General features: G+C 44.1%; 1 protein-coding gene across 1 annotated transcript in view; it reads right to left on the bottom strand.

Annotated features, from left to right (window-relative positions):
* The window catches only part of LOC126298208 (nose resistant to fluoxetine protein 6-like), a 205,204-nt gene that overhangs the window by 182,448 nt on the left and 4,842 nt on the right, over positions 1–17,914 (bottom strand). The window contains exon 2 of the mRNA XM_049989512.1: positions 12,372–12,495. Coding sequence (XP_049845469.1) covers positions 12,372–12,495 — 124 coding nt within the window. The remainder of the gene's footprint in view (positions 1–12,371; positions 12,496–17,914) is intronic.

The following is a 17,914-nucleotide window of genomic DNA, read 5'->3' on the forward strand; positions in this document are numbered from 1 at the left end:
CGGAACATGTAAGACCGGATGGCCAGAAATAGACTAAATCCGCACCTCCGAGATACGAGTCTAGCCTTTTAGCTACTGTGTTACCTTGATCGATAACTAAGGGCGGACCCACACTACCGGCTGGTGTGGCCGAGCGGTTCTAGGCGCTTCAGTCTGGAACCGTGCGACCGCTGCGGTCGCAGGTTCCAATCCTGCCTCGGGCATGGATGTGTGTGATGCCCTTAGGTTAGTTAGTTTTAAGTAGTTCTCAGTTCTAGGGGACTGATGACCTCAGAAGTTAAGTCCCATAGTGCTCAGAGCCATTTTAGCCGTTTTTTGGACCCACATTGTAAGTGTCCTCACTACGGCGAGCAAGCGGTCACCAAAGAACCTCTGGTTTTGACTCGTATGGGTATTTTAAGCATTTTAATCGAAGCGTCTATCACCTACCACTCCATCCGTCTACAGGCCACAAGTGGCCCATCGGTACCATCCGACCGCCGTGTCATCCTCAGAGAGGGATGCGGATAGGAGAGGCGTGGGGTCAGCACACCGCTCTCTATCACCTACGCGATGGCCTTTCTTGTCTGGACGAAGTAATACGCATTGCTGACGGCATTGAAACATAAGCATAATCATTGCGTCATTCTCTAATGTTATCAACAATTGTACTCTTATCAATTCGTAAGATGACAGCGACTCAGTTGTGAGAGCAAAACCATTGTTACACCTGCCTAAGTCCTACTGCTCTATCCATTTTAACCGTCCTTGTTGACGGAACACAGAATGCAGCTTCCTATCACCTCTTTCCTATGGGCTACTGCGAAACGAGGAGAAATTTTGGTTCTTGAAAGCAATAGCCTCAATACCCTCACAGACAGCGGAAAGAGAGCATACTAATCAGTTAATGCATACCCAGTGCAGAAAGATGTGCCGTACCAGGACAAACAGTACAAAGGTAAGAAAATCTAATAAATCATCTATTTGACCATTACCGAAGCCATGCTGTCTTCGGATCCGAATTCGAGCTTGACAGAGAGCCTGGATACCGAGAACCTAACATGCATCATACGTGATCAAAAGTGAAATAATCCGGTACACCATCAACTTGTTTTCAAATCCACGAGATTCCAGAAGCTAGCGCGAAAAAAATGGTTCAAATGGCTCTGAGCACTATGGGACTCAACTTCTGAGGTCATCAGTCCCCTAGAACTTAGAACTACTTAAACCTAACTAACCTAAGGAATCATACACATCCATGCCCGAGGCAGGATTCGAACCTACGACCGTAGCGGTCGCACGGTTCCCTAGCGCGAAAATTTAACTGCCTGAGAACACCCAAGATCATACAAAAACTGTCGTAGTATTTGTCACCTGCTCCTAGTTTTTGTTTATAATGAAAGCAAACTTCTTTTATTAATTTTTTTCTTCTTTTCATTCACTGTCTCTCACTTCTTAGTACTATTAGTTCTCTTTCCTTATTATTGGAGTTTTCTTTTGCAATACTGGATGGAGCGCAGTTTCAATGGGTAACTCAGTAGCCGGTCGTTGTGGCCGAGCGGTTCTAGGCGCTTCAGTCTGGAACCGCGCAACCGCTATCGTCGCAAGTTCGAAACCTGCCTCGGGCATCGATGTGTGTGATGTCCTTAAGTTAAATAGGTTTAATTAGTTCTAAGTTCTAGGGGACTGGTGATCTCAGATGTTAAGACCCATAGTGCTCAGAACCATTTTGGTAACTTAGTAACAGTTAAATAAATACCTTATTTTTGATAAAAGAAACAAACGCAGGTACTTCAAGAAATAACAATAAAGTGTAACTTCCTGGCAGATTAAAACTGTGTTCCGGACCGAGACTCAAACTCGGGACCTTTGCCTTTCGCGGGCAAGTGCTCTACCAAAGTTTGGAAGGTAGGAGACGAGGTATTGGCAGAAGTAAAGCTGTGAGGACGGCGCGTGAGTCGTGCTTGGGTAGCTCTGTTGGTAGAGCACTTGCCCGCGAAAGGCAAAGGTCCTGAGTTCGAGTCTCCGTCCGGCACACAGTTTCAATCTGCCAGGAAGTTTCATATCAGCAAACAATCCGATGTAGAGTGAAAATTTCATTCTAGAAACAATAAAGTGCATTTTTGTACAATTTGTTTCAAAACTATAATATACAATAATGACCACAGTAGTTTCCTAAGTAATGTACCAACAATAACGATAAATAAATAAAAGTTCTTAAGAAACAGCAGGCGTAAAACACCGTCCAGTGTAAAGTTTACTCGTGCCCCGGAATTTGGTTCTCACTTCCGCGGACAGGAAATTTCGGCCCAGTAGAAGCCGGATATTTGTCATCCACTCTCTCCGCCTTGCTGACTAAAGTGCGACAGGGAAAGCAAGAGGCCATAAGCCAGTTTGGCCGGGAGAGAAATCCGAGGCGGCTTCGCCAAATAGAGACACAGCTGCGGCCATCCCCGGCCTGCCCTGCCCAGCCACCGGATCCGCGTGCGCGTCTGTGGCTGTCTGCGCCGGAACGAGCAGCCTCCATTGTGAAATCAATGGCGTGCCGCAGCGCGGGCGTTGCGACATCCAGCTGATGATGAGACGTTTCGGATTTCCCCTAGGGCAACGCCACAAAGGTGTCGGGATAGTGGCAGCATCTCTTACCAAACCATACCAGCAGCTTCTTCTCTTTGTCTTTCAAGATGGAGAACGACTCTTCTCCCTGATGGCTCCGAAATTTATTGTCGTGAACACGGAAAGAATTAAATCTACCATTCTACACAGGTAGAAAGAAAGATGAATGAAAACTCCGTCTGGATCACTACATTTGTTTTTTTATTGCCAATTTAATATCTCGAGGTTAGGTAGCGATGAACAGTTTGCCCAAAATTGTAGTTTAATACTACACCCTCATTCTTTTATACAAACTTCGCGGCACTTGTTTTAAATCTGAAGATGATTTATTCATCAGGCCAAAAACCGTACTCGAGAAATAAATATATTGAACCAGATGAAGTCCTCTTTCAGTATACCAGCAGTGGTACGGTTTTCTCAGGTCATGGCCAGCTCTAGCCATCACAAGCGTAACTGAGCCTGCAGTTCACTTAGCTGTACCGCCCATGTTCCTTCAAACACAATACATTTCAGCAGCCTCTCATTAGTGATAGAATTTTTTATCGTGTTATTAGTGAAAAGCTACACTACTGGCCATTAAAATTGCTACACCATGAAGATGAAGTGCTACAAACGCGAAATTTAACCGACAGGAAGAAGATGCTGTGATATGCAAATGATTAGCTTTTCAGAGCATTCACACAAGGTTGGCGCCGGTGGCGACACCTACAACGTGCCGACACGAGGAAAGTTTCCATCCGATTTCTCATACACAAACAGCAGTTGACCGGCGTTGCCTGGTGAAACGTTGTTGTGATGCCTCGTGAAAGGAGGAGAAATGCTTACCATCACGTTTCCGACTTTAATAAAGGTCGGATTGTAGCCTATCACGATCACGGTTTACCGTATCGCGACATTGCTGCTCGCGTTGGTCGAGATCCAATGCATGTTAGCAGAATATGGTATCGGCGGGTTCAGCAAGGTAATACGGAACGCCGTGCTGGATTCCAACGGCCTCGTATCGCTAGCAGTCGAGTTGACAGGCATCTTATCCGCATGGCTGTAACGGATCGTACAGCCACTTCTCGATCCCTGAGTCAACAGATGGGGACGTTTGCAAGACAACAACCATCTGCACGAACAATTCGACGACGTTTGCAGCAGACTGGACTATCAGCTCGGAGACCGTGGCTGAGGTTACCCCTGACACTCCATCACAAACAGGAGCGCCTGCGATGGTGTACTCAACGACGAACGTGGGTGCACGAATGGCACAACGTCATTTTTTCGGATGAATCCTGGTTCTGTTTACAGCATCATGATGATCGCATCCGTGTTTGGCGACATCGCGGTGAACGCATATTGTAAGCGTACATTTGTCATCGTCATACTGGCGTATCACCCGGCGTGATGGTATGGGTTGCCATTGGTTACACGTCTCGGTCACCTTTTGTTCGCATTGACGGCACTTTGAACAGTGGACGTTACATTTCACATGTGTTACGACCCGTGGATCTACCCTTCATTCGATCCCTGCGAAACCCTGCATTTTAACTATAATGCACGACCGCATGTTTCAGGTCTCGTACGGGCCTTTCTGGATACAGAAAATGTTGGACTGCTGCCCTGGCCAGCACATTCTCCAGATCTCTCACTAACTGAAAACGTCTTGTCAATGGTGGCCGGGCAATTGGCTCTTCACAATACGCCAGTCACTATTGTTAATGAACTGTGGTATCGTGCAGACGCTGCATGGGAGGCTGTGCCTGTACACGCCATCCAAGCTCTGTTTGACTCAATGCCCAGGCGTATCAAGGCCGTTATTACGGCCTGAGGTGGTTGTTCTGGGTACTGATTTCTCAGGATCTATGCACCCAAATTGCGTGAAAATGTAATCACATGTCAGTTCTCCTATAATATAGTTATCCTATGAATACCCGTTTATGATCTGCATTTCTTCTTAGCGTATCAATTTTAATAACCAGTAGTGTATTTTATAGAGTAGTATCGCTTGCCCTAATATAACGAAGCAATGTGGCACAGGCGACCCGCATTCGGCTGGACTGCGATTCAGTTTCCACTTAGGCCATGCAAGATTTCCCGTGTCTCCCTGCATAGCTTAAAAAATTTCTGGGACGGTTCCTCTGAAAAAGACGTAGCTGATTTCCTTCTCCGCTCACATTTTTTCCTCCGTCTCTAATGACCTCGTAGTCGGCGGAACATTAAACCTTAATAGCCCTTTCTCTGTTTGCACCAATATGGAAAACTTTTGAAATATTGGAGTATCTCTGGCCGAAATCTCACACATCGGGATGTTTCGTGACACGAATTACAAAACAGCCATAGCCATTGAGAAAAGTGAGTTGAAATGTGGTAAACACTGAATAGTTGCCTGACTCTAGTCATGATCGCAGCTTATCTGCCGTTGTTTCCAACAACTTACAGTAGACACCGGGACTGCTCCTGGCAGAAAGCCACAAGTCATTTCTGAACAAGCTTCCCATCACCGAAGTGCTCGCTATCCTGACATTTGAACGAGAAGCTTGCTCTTCACCTTTCTTGGTGCAAGAAGTCCTTCGCTGATGCAGTCGGCGATGTTAGCGGTATCCGCTGGTGTGTCCCCTCCACAAAGGGAAGTATTATCGTCTATATCACCGTGCCGTGGCATTGCACTACGATGTGTGCGGATCGAATACAAACAACATTCACAGAACAGGTCTACTGGCCTTTTTTCAAGCTACAAATGAAGTAAAGTCGAAATATACAGGTATGTTTCCGCAAACGCTACAACTGAAACGTAGATACACTATGTGATCAAAAGTATCCAACACCTGGCTGAAAATGACTTACAAGTTCGTGGCGCTCTCCATCGGTAATGCTGGAATTCAGTATGGTGTTGGCCCACCCTTAGCCATGCCGACAGCTTCCACTCTCGCTGGCATACGTTCAATTAGGTGCTGGAAGATTTCTTGGGGAATGGCAGCCCATTCTTCACGCAGTGCTCCACTGAGGAGAGGTATCGATGTCTTCGGTGAGGCCTTGCACGAAACTGGCTTTCCAAAACATCCCAAAGGTGTTCTGTAGGATTCGTGTCAGGACTCTGTGCAGGCCGATCCATTTCAGGGATGTTACTGTCGTGTAACCACTCCACCATAGCCCGTGCATTACGAACACGTGCTCGATCGTGTTGAAAGACGCAATCGCCATTCCCGAATTGCTCTTCAACAGTGGGAAGCAAGAAGGTGCTTAAAACATCAAAGTATGACTGTGCCGTGATAGTGGCACGCAAAACAACTAGGGGTGCAAGCCTCCTCCCTGAAAAACACGACCACACCATAACACCACCGCCTCCGTATTTTACTGTTGGCTCTACACGCGCTGGCAGATGAAGTTCACAGGGCATTCGCCATACCCACACCATAGCCACAGCCTGCGATCGGTTCGCCACATCGTGTACCGTACTCCACACAACGTTCTCCCACTGTTCAATCGTACAATGTTTACGTTCCTTACCCCAAGTGAGCCATCGTTTGCCATTTACCGGCGTGATGTGTGGCTTATGAGTAGCCGCTCGACAGTGAAATCCAAGTTTTCTCACCTCCCACCTAACTGCCATAGTACATGCAGTGCATCCTGAGGCAGTTTGGAATTCCTGTATTATGGTCGGGATAGATGTCTGCCTATTACACATTATGTCCCTCTTCAATTGTCGGAGGTCTCTGTCAGTCAACAGACGAGGTCGTCCTGTACGCTTTTGTGCTGTACGTGTCCCTTCACGTTTCCGCTTCACTGCCACGTCGAAAACAGTGGACCTGGGAATGTTTAGGAGTGTGGAAATCCCGCGTACAGACGTATGACACAAGTGACCCTCCAGCACCTGACCACGTTCGAAGTGCGTGAGTTCCGCGGAGCGCCCCATTCTGCTCTCTCACGATGTTTAATTACTACTGAGGTCTCTGATATGGAGTACCTGGCAGTAGGTGGCAGCACAATGCACCTAATATGAAAAACGTACGTTTTTGGAGGTGTCCGGATACTACACATAGTGTACATAAAATGGAGAATATTAGTACGCTTGGCAGCACAGTTTATAAATAGTTAGAATTGCATTGTTTCAGAGATGTGAACGTAGTTTTTTTCACCAAAGATTGCGTATAATCTATCCCCGAGGGATTTGCACTTCTTAGGTCGTACTTGCTCGAATGTGCGCAGGCCCATGCAAATATATCTGCGCGACTTACAAACCACGACTCAACAGCTCTGATAGGCACTGTATACCGGTATTTCCATCGAGCTCCTCGTCGAACTACCTCGTATTAGTCTTTTACACCTGTCCTGTCACTTATAATCACTCTTGGATGTAGTGCAAGACATGTCTGGCGGAAGGAACATCTACGCAAGTTAAATATTGCATCATATTTCTAGTCTTCTGTTACGTCTTCGGAATCACCAGTAGTACATTCCCGTCTCAGCTGCTTCACGAAGAGGTGAAACTGAAAGTCACAGCAGATAATTAAAAAAAAAGCACGACCTCTATGCTGCACATACGATTTATTATAGCTAGCAGGGGATGTATGCAGACGTAGAATCGGCTACGGCATTCACCGTTCGGTAAACAGCCTTGTTTCCCCGTGGAGCTGCATCGGAACTACCAAAGGATAATGCGATGTTGGGAGCGATTATGCGTCAAGCCGAGGGACTGGATTTTGTCAGCTGTGCTGAGAAACGTAACAATTTGTTGTTGATTTTGGACATGGGACAAGATAATAGTAGATTGACAGAACGCTCAAAGTATTTCCGGTACAAATACAGACACAGCGCTACCGCAACTAATCCCTGTGTCATCTGCAAATGAAATAACTGGATGCATTACTAATATGAAGACATCAGGTTTCGAGATTATTGAGCTTGTCGAATTGGCTGGACGTTTTACGTTTTCCGAAACGCGTCTCTGTAGCCTGATCTTATGTTTGGAGCTAGCGAGAATAGCAACACGGTATTCAGAATCGGATGAACACAGAAAGATAATCTTGCTTATTACTTTTTTTCGTGAACTTCTCTATTATTTTTCAAGAAGAATTTTACTGTCGGTGAGTAGCTGATGAAGTATTTGTTTTGAAAATAGACTTCCCACAGCTACACTGATTTTTTTTTTTAATCATTCTTTCTTGCTATTAGTTTCGGGACCGTAGCACCATTTTTACCATCTCCCCTTAGCGCGATTTGGCTGATGCCTTCCACGTATTCGTCTACAGAGCAGGTAACTTATTAGTGCCCCCAGAACCTATTATTGTGTTGTTAATGATGGAAGTGACACATTAGGTAAGATATGGTGCCAGTCAATAACTATCCCTTTCGGAAAGTACTAAAGGGTCATCAAGCTTAAGGCTCCTAGCCGACAAACAATCAACAATGTCACTGAACGAGACTCTCCGGAGAACTTTGGAATTTTACGCAGGGAATTAGCTAAGAATCTGATCAGTAATTATCGTGGTATCATTTTCCGTTACCAGACAAACTTTGGACCGACCACTTCTTGTCTGAGCACCAGCTGGTCATAGGGCTTCCGGGGCACGCCACAAAGTGAGTTACAGGTGTCTATCCACTGTCATTTTGATAACCTACAGCAGCAACATTACTCTTCAATTTACAATTAAGTGGTTGGCAGAAGGTAGAAGAAGTCATTTTAAAACCATATCTCTGCTGTTCCACTCTCGAATTAAGTACATAAAAAATTAACACCTAAGTTTTTCCGAACGAGCTATGATTTCTCCCATTTCATTCGTCCCTGTGTAAGTAATAGGCAACAAAATAGTTTATTATACAGAGGAGAAACTTGTTTATTGACATTTCCTGAAAAGATATTCCGGGATAAAAAAAACTCCTTGGTTTTAATGAGTGAGTGTCGTCCAAACTCTCTTCTGTTTCGTGATAGAAAAAAAAATGAGACACCCTCCTATGACGTTTTCGATGTATTCCGTCAACCCTATCTGGTAAGAATCCCATACTGCGCAATAGCATTCTAGAAGAGAAATGACTAAAGTAGTGTAAAAAATTTCTTTAGTAGATTGTTCCAGTTTCTAAGCGTTCTGCCAGTAAAACGCAGTCTGTACTCTGCCTTTCAAACAACATTTTCTTTGTGATCTGTCAAACGTAAGTTGGTCCTGACTGTCATACGTAGGTGTTAAGTTAAAACTGCAAACACTAAATTTGTGTCGTTTGTCATGTAACAGCAATTCAACAGTACTGCCTTAGTACTCATTAGGAGTGACTCACACATTTATTGTTCAAGGTCTGTTGTCACTTTTCGCACAATCAGGTATCTTACAACAGCATTTTTAATTTGTTTTTATCTTCTGTTGAGATCACTAGACGATAAAGGACGGCATTATCTGCAAAGAGTCTACTAGGGCATGCTGAAAAGTAATGTTTCCGAATTTCTTATGTGAAAAGCTCTTAAAGCTCTTTAAATAAAATAAAAAAATATTAAAACTCTACATCTTTATTCTTCAGCTCTATATATTTACAGCTGTCTGACTCAAGTGGGTTCCTAATTGTAGCATGTAACACGGCAGTTTTATTCTTCATCTCTACATATTTGTAGCCCGCTGCCACTAGAAGGGTCCCAATTGTAGCTTGTAATATGGCAGTGTGTAACGTAACTATGTCGAAATTTGAGAAACAGCGTGCTTTAATCGAGTTTCGAATTCGAAGAGTTAGTCCACACAGGGAGCACCCTCTCCTTCAGATTAGCACTCCCTGACTACACAGGCGCGCTGCGACATTTCCAACAATCCGACGTCTTGGGTTCACCGTCATCGATCATCTTCCATACAGTCCCGACCTGGCCCCATCCTATTTTCGTTTGTTTCCTAAACTTAAAGGACACTTTCGAGGACTTCCCTTTGATAGTGATGAAGCGGAGCAAGCGAAGGTGAGGATGTGGCAGCGTCAAAAAGTCAAACATTCTACATGATAGTATCAACAAAGTGGTCTCTCGTTGGGAGAAATGTGTTCGTAGCCAGGGTGACTATGATGAGAAATAAATGTGTAGATACGAAGAATAAATTTGTGGAATGTTAAAAACATTTGATTTACGTAAAAAGTTCCAACGTTCTTGCCGCAGTGGTCACAACGGTTCCCGTCAGATTACCGAAGTTAAGCGCTGTCGGGCTGGGCTAGCACTTGGATGGGTGACCATTCTGTCTGCCGAGCGCTGTTGGCAAGCTGGGTGCACTCAGCCCTTGTGAGGCAAACTGAGGAGCAACTTGTTGGAGAAGTAGCGGCTCCGGTCTCGTAAACTGACATACAGCCGGAGAGCGGTGTGCTGACCCACGCATCCAGTGACGCCTGTGGTCTGAGTGCGACACGGCGGCCGGTCAGTACCGTTGGGCCTTCCAAGGCCTGTTTGGGAGGTGTTCAGTTTTTAGTTTTACTTAAAAATCCTTAACTGTTTTCAATAAAAAATTCGGAGGCATTAATTTTCAGTACGTTCTCGTACATCTTTCACATTCGCCAACCAGGGGGACATGGCTGAAATTCGAGTCCAGCTGGATGAATTAAACGAAAAGTTCACATTAAAAATACATCTGTACTGACGAGAACAATATTTCATACTAAGCTCAGTGGCGGCTCATAACCACATTTCAGCAATTATCTTCCAACCAGCATGTTGGCGGACCCACGTCTGCCGGTAGTTTTTCCTGCTACTATGGTATATTTTCACCTGTGTAACTTTTCGGTAAAGATGTAAATGTCGTATGGCATTGTTGGCTGGAAAATTTCATCTACCTGTCGGGAAAGATGTTCTTCCTTTGCGCACTCTGGTCAGATTCCTTGCGGTTTTGTAAGAGTTGTGTTGTAAATGGATTTGTGGAATGTTGGTAAGTGTAATGGAGACGCGCATATTGTAGCGTTATGTTTGTGTTTTACGACGATGACGAGAGAAGGGAGAAGGTAAAACCCGGTGCTGGCTCAGAGCCAACTCCTCTGGAACAGTACCAGGTAGGCCTCCAAGCTTCACGCCCCCATCCGACGGACGATTTACCATCAACAGTGTCACATGCTCTCACTTCATGAGATACAGCGGAGAGGTTTGTAATTTAATCCAGAACCTTGGCGCAAAGTCTCCAGGCAAATGCCGGGATTATTGCATTCAAAGGGCACGACCGAGTTCCTTCCCCATCCTCATAATATTCGGAGCTTATGTTCCGTCTCTAAAGACCTCGAGGTCGGCGGGACCTTAAACCATAATTTTCCTTCGTTTTTACCATGTCGCCCAAATACTCGTAGTGAAAATGTCATCTAACTCCATTATTCGAAGAGCGCGCAGAGACCACCGCCATCCCATAGGTGTATCCTATAGATCATGAACTTCAAAGGACTTATCATACTGCTTTAGAGAACCAGATGTAAGTTCGGTTTTACTGGATCACTACGCCTCAATTACACTGAAAAGCAAAAGAAACTGGTATAGGCATCCGTATTCAAATACAGAGATACGTAAACAGGCAGAATACGACGCTGCGGTCGGTAATGCCTATATAAGACAAGTGTCTGGCGCAGTTGTTAGATCGGCTACTGCTGCTACAATGGCTGGTTATCAAGATTTAAGAGAGTTTGAACGTGGTGTTATAGTCGGCACACGAGCGATGGAACACAGCATCTCCGAGGTAGCGATGAATGAGGGATTTTCCGGTACGACCATTTCACGAGTGTACCGTGAATATCAGGAATCGGGTGAAACATCAAATCTCCGACATCGCTGCCGCCGGAAAAAGATCCTGCAAGACTAGGATTAACGACAAGTGAAGAGAATCGTTCAACGCGGTAGAAGTGCAACCCTTCTGCAAATTGCTGTAGATTTCAGTGCTGGACCCTCAACAAGTGTGAGCGTGCGAACCATTCAACGAAACATCATCGATGTGAGCTTTCGGAGGCGAAGGCCTACTCGTGTACCCTTGATAACAGCACGAAACAAAGCTTTATGTCTCGCTTGGGCCCGTCAACACCGACATTGGACTGTTGATGACTGGAAACATGTTGCCTGGTCGAACGAGTCTCGTTTCAAATTGTTTCGAGTGGATGGACGTGTGCGGGTATGGAGACAACCTTATGAATCCATGGACCCTACATGTCAGCAGGGGACTGTTTAAGCTGGTGGAGCCCCTTAATGGTGTGGAGAGTGTGCACTTGGAGTGTTATGGAACACTTATACGTCTAGATACGACTCTGACAGGTGGCACGTACGTAAGCATCCTGTCTGATCACCTGCAGCCATTCATGTCCATTGCGCTTTCCGAAGGACTTTGGCAATTCCAGCAGGACAATGCGACACCCCACACGTCCAGAATTGATACACAGTGGCTTCAGGAACACTCTTCTGAGTTTCAACACCTCCACTAGCCATCAAACTCCCTAGATACGAACATTATTGAGCATATCTGGGATGCCTTGCAACGTGCTGTTCAGAAGAGATCTCCACCCCCTAGTATTCTTACTAATTTATAGACAGCCCTGTAGGATTCATGGCGTGAATTCCCCCCAACACAACTTCAGATATGAGTCGAGTCCACGCCACGTCGTGTTCTGGCATTTCCGTGTGCTCGCGGGGTCGCTACGCGATATTAGACAGGTGTACCAGTTTCTTTGGCTCTGGCTATTCAGTGTACAACGCCCTGTGAAATTTCTGATAGTAAATACGCGATTGCAGTCGATCGCACGTATGCGATGGTATTGCATAGGTCCTGAGGTAAGAAGTACAGTTTCGTAATGTCAGGATAACTGTTTGTACTCACTGTACTGCGCCCAGAAGGTTCCGTTGCGCAGGTTCTGCGTGTACATCCGCATGTGGGCGCTGCACGTGTCGCTCAACTCCTGAGCGCCTTCCGCCCGCTCCAGTGAGTACAGACTGCTCCATTCCTGCGAACATAGACATAGTGCTCACAATGCCGTTCACTTTACCACCGATATCTCAGAGACTTCACTAAATGCGAGTACTGATAACGGAGATCCTGCCGGACAGGAAGGCAAGTGCAAGAATAAGGTCAGTTAGTAGAGAGTAATAAAGAACGAAATGCGAGTACCGAAGAGGCACGTGAGGGAAAGAAAGGCCCTACTGGACTGCCCAGTCTCTGCGAACGACATAGAGATAGTAAGTGAGACGGAAGAATGCGCAAAAGAAACAACCCAACATCCTAAGTAGGATAGCCAGAAGGTTAGGATTGAGGACTGCCTGCAGCAACAAGACGAAGACACAAAATACCGCCGGCTGGAGTGGCCGTGCGGTTCTAGGCGCTACGGTCTGGAACCGAGCGACCGCTACGGCTTAATTCGTTCTAAGTTATAGGCGACTGATGACCTCAGAAGTTAAGTAGCATAGTGCTCAGAGTCATTTGAACCATTTTTGAACACAAAATACCACTGGAGAGTGGAAAACGCTAGAGGTCACCGCTCAAAATGTGGGCAAATTTAAATGCCTAAGGGAACATACGACAGGAAGAAACAGGAGCAGTGAGAGGAAAATAGAGGGAACGAAAAAGATGCGGTCAGCTTTCTGTATGAATAGAGAAGTCTACAATACAATACTTACATCTACAGGCATAAAGATCAGTGATTACAATAAAATGGTGAGAAATTCAGTAGTATATGCTGCTCAGACGATAACACTAACAACATATGGTGCGCAAAAACTAGAGAAAAAAGAAAACAACTTCTTGGGGAAATGCCGGGCACTAAAGGAGGCGGTGAAATATGGATGCGAAGGCCAAAGGATGAAAGGTAATGGAGAATGCGGACAATATCAGGAGAAATCAGGCTGAAAAGGATTAGATTTGCGGGAGATGTGATCGGGATAAACATGGGCACAATGACCAAAAGTGTAAGAGACAACGGATAAGACAATAGGAAAGGCAAGTACTAAGTGGACTGTTGGATGCAGGAAGACTTGATTTGAGGTAAGGATCAAGGTGTAAGAGAAGTGAAATTGGAAAAGCAAGTATACGATGACCTATATGCCAAAGATCAACGACGAAAGAGTGCAGCAAAATCTTGGAGAATCACCAGTGGCCCGGCCGATATGACCGAGCGGTTCTAGGCGCTACAGTTTGGAACCGCGCTACCGCTACTGTCGCAGGTTCGAATCCTGCCTCGGGAATGGATGTGTGTGATGTCCTTACGTTAGTTAGGTTTAAGTAGTTCTATGTTCTGCGGGACTGATGGCTCAGAAGTTAAGTCCCATAGTGCTCAGATGGTACTGAAGACCTCTGAAGAATAGGGGCGAGAAGAAGAGATAGGACAAAAGGTTTCGGAAGCAGAAGAGGAAGACCTGATCCATAAAGGACAACTTGTGGACGTACAGAGGTCATATATGAAGAATTAGAAAAAGAAGAAGAAGAAGAAGAGAGGTCTCAAAAATGCATTCAGTAATCATATGCAAATATCCCAAAACATAAGTTCATTTAAGTAAATATCACTTGTGATAAAAAAGAACAAGATTAGTGAATGTACATTACGACTAGACACCGCACTTACGGAACCCCGCTTCTCTTCCAAAGAATCAAAGATTTCTATCAAATTCAATTGCTGCCATCTGAAAAAATTACAAGAAACTGATTACTACTACAGCTTTTATTTCAGTATTCGTTAGCTAAAATACAGCGGGCTTCGTCATTGCAATGATCCGAAAAAGACGAGACCAACAAAGGGGAAATGCCGAGTGCATAGTTCTTAAATATTATGGAACTATAAGAAACTTCAGTTTCTTCTTACACGGAAGAAAAATATAATTATGGTATTTTTTATTTACATGAGAATTCTAGAAAAATGTTTCGAACATCAGCACAGCTTTCACATATTTATTAGATTACGTTATCCAATACCTGTCATCTATAAAATTATCTGTTGAGAGTAAAGCTAGAACAATGGTCATCTATTCAAATGAAACATGCCACTTGGCACGAATTCCCCGTCTAACGGCGTGCTTATTATTTTTGCCGCGTCGTTTAACAAGTGCACTCTACAATTTTGTCATTCTATGATTTCTGTTTGTTTCATCCCTCTTTTGCACAGCATTTCAGATTTTCACTTCAGTTGTAATTACATGTCTAAACTATACTCTGCAAGCAACCCTACGGCGTGTGGCGGATGGTGTTATGGGTACCAAACGGATTTCTCCCCTTTCCCGTTCCATTCGCGAATGGAGCGCTGGGAGCACGATTCTTGGTATGCGCTCTGATTTCTCTGATTTTCCTCGTCGCGATTATTTCGCGAGACGTGTGTGGCAGAGAATAAGACGTCGCCTGCCTCCTCTCGGAACGCGTGGTCTCTTAATCTCTCCGCGATGCACGGCGTCTCACTTTGTGGCTGCTGCCACAGGAGTTAGCTCAACATCTCCCTTACGCTCCTGCACTAGCAAAACGAACCCGTGGCGAAACGCGCTTCTTTTCCTTAGATCTTCTCCCTCTCTTCTATTAATCCAACATTACCAGGTTGGTAATCTGACACTGATCTATACGATCAGTATTCAAGAATCGTTCCAATGAATATTTTGTAGGCCACTTCTTTCACGAATGGAAATGTAGATTTCCCGTCATTTTACTTACTACAGCTGTCGATATTCGAACACACAACGAAATGCCAAATAATCAGTTTTAGCGCATAGTAATGACCTTCTTACCTCAACCAGTAATCAGAAATTTGAAACAGTTTTTTTTTTATTTCCAGTAGTTTGTTGCAGAGCCTGATGAGTTGTAAAATTTTTTGGAGAGTTTTACATTACATCAACGTTGCTCGTTTACAAATTGAAGTGCAGTTTCTTAGCAATTTGACAAATAAACTAAATAATTTCGCCACATGTGTTGAATTACTGGTTCTCAATTAATTTTGCACCTATACATAGACAAGTCTAAGCAGAAATTTCAAAGTAAATAATTCAAACACTATTAGCAAGAACAAATGCTCAAAACGATTATAACTCTCAAGAAGTGTGTGATGCAGAGTGTCTCCTACAGTACAGCATGACCTCCTGTCACTTCTTAAGATTCTGAATTTGGTACGAATAGGAGGAGGTCTCAAAACAATCGTCTTCTAAGTTATATATTCCACCTCATGTTTCATAATGGTTCTACTCTGCTTTAGTTGTACTTGTGAATCATTTAAAAATTTTACGCATAACCAAATGCCAAACTGTCAAGTACTAGAAATCGGCTAGTCAGCTTAGAGATAAGATGTTGTTGTTGTTGTGGTCTTCAGTCCTGAGACTGGTTTGATGCAGCTCTCCATGCTACTCTATCCTGTGCAAGCGTCTTCATCTCCCAGTACTTACTGCAACCTACATCTTTCTGAATCTACTTAGTGTATTCATCTCTTGGTCTCCCTCTACGATTTTTACCCTCCACGCTGCCCTCCAATGCTAATTTTGTGATCCTTTGATGCCTCAAAACATGTCCTACCAACCGATCCCTTCTTCTAGTCAAGTTGTGCCACAAACTTCTCTTCTCCCCAATTCTATTCAATACCTCCTAATTACTTATCTGATCTACCCATCTAATCTTCAGCATTCTTCTGTAGCACCACATTTCAAAAGCTTCTATTCTCTTCTTGTCCAAACTATTTATCGTCCTTGTTTCACTTCCATACATGGCTATACTCCATACAAATACTTTCAGAAACGACTTCCTGACACTTAAATCTATCCTCGATGTTAACAAATTTCTCTTCTTCAGAAACGCTTTCCTTGCCGTTGCCAGTCTACATTTTATATCCTCTCTACTTCGACCATCATCAGTTATTTTGCTCCCCAAATAGCAAAACTCCTTTACTACTTTCAGTGTCTCATTTCCTAATCTAATTCCCTCAGCATCACCCGTCTTAATTCGACTACATTCCATTATCCTCGTTTTGCTTTTGTTGATGTTCATCTTATATTCTCCTTTCAAGACAATTTCAATTCCGTTCAACTGCTCTTCCAAGTCCTTTGCTGTATCTGACAGAATTACAATGTCATCGGCGAATCTCAAAGTTTTTATTTCTTCTCCATGGACTTTAATACATACTCCGAATTTTACTTTTGTTTCCTTTACTGCTTGCTCAATATACAGACTGAATAACATCGGGGAGAGGCTACAACCCTGTCTCACTCCCTTCCCAACCACTGCTTCCCTTTCATGCCCCACGACTCTTATAACTGCCATCTGGTTTCTGTAAAAATTGTAAATAGCCTTTCGCTCCCTGTATTTTAGCCCTGCACACCTTTAGAATTTGAAAGAGAGTATTCCAGTCAACATTGTCAAAAGGTTTCTCTAAGTCTACAAATGCTAGAAATGTAGGTTTGCCTTTCCTTAATCTTTCTTGTAAGATAAGTCTTAAGGTCAGTATTGCCTCACGTATTCCAATATTTCTACGGAATCCAAACTGATCTTCCCCGAGGTCGGCTTCTACCAGTTTTTCCATTCGTCTGTAAAGAATTTGCGTTAGTATTTTGCAGCTGTGACTTATTAAACTGATAGTTCGATAATTTTCACATCTGTCAACACATGCTCTCTTTGGGGCTGGAATTATTATATTCTTCTTGAAGTCTGCGGGTATTTCGCCTGTCTCGTACATCTTGCTCGCCAGATGGTAGAGTTTTGTCAGGACTGGCTCTCCTAATTCTGTCAGTAGTTCTAATGGAATGTTGTCTACTCCCGGGGCCTTGTTTCGACTCAGGTCTTTCAGTGCCCTGTCACTCTCTTCACGCAGTATCGTATCTCCCATTTCATCTTCATCTACATTCTCTTCCATTTCCATAATATTGTCCTCAAGTACACCACCCTTGTATAGACCCTCTATATACTCCTTTCACCTTTCTGCTTTCCCATTTTTGCTTAGAACTGGGTTTCAATCTGAGCTCTTGATATTCATACAAGTGGCTCTCTTTTCTCCAATGGTCTCTTTAATTTTCCTGTAGGCTGTATCTATCTTACCCCTAGCGAGATATGCCTCTACATCCTTACATTTGTCCTCTAGCCATCCCTGCTTAGCCGTTTTGCACTTCCTGTCGATCTCATTTTTGAGACGTTTGTATTCCTTTTTGCCTGTTCCATTTATTGCATTTTTATATTTTCTCCTTTCATAAATTAAATTCAATATTTCTTCTGTTACCCAAGGATTTCTGCTAGCCCTCGTCTTTTTACCTACTTGATCCTCTGCTGCCTTCACTACTTCATCCCTCAGAGCTACCCATTCCTCTTCTACTGCATTTATTTCCCCCATTCCTGTCAATTGTTCCCTTATGCTGTCCCTCAAAATCTGTACAACCTCTGGTTTAGTCAGTTTATCCATATCCCATCTTCTTAAATTC

Source organism: Schistocerca gregaria, chromosome X (assembly GCF_023897955.1).
Source record: "Schistocerca gregaria isolate iqSchGreg1 chromosome X, iqSchGreg1.2, whole genome shotgun sequence".
NCBI lineage: Eukaryota > Metazoa > Arthropoda > Insecta > Orthoptera > Acrididae > Schistocerca > Schistocerca gregaria.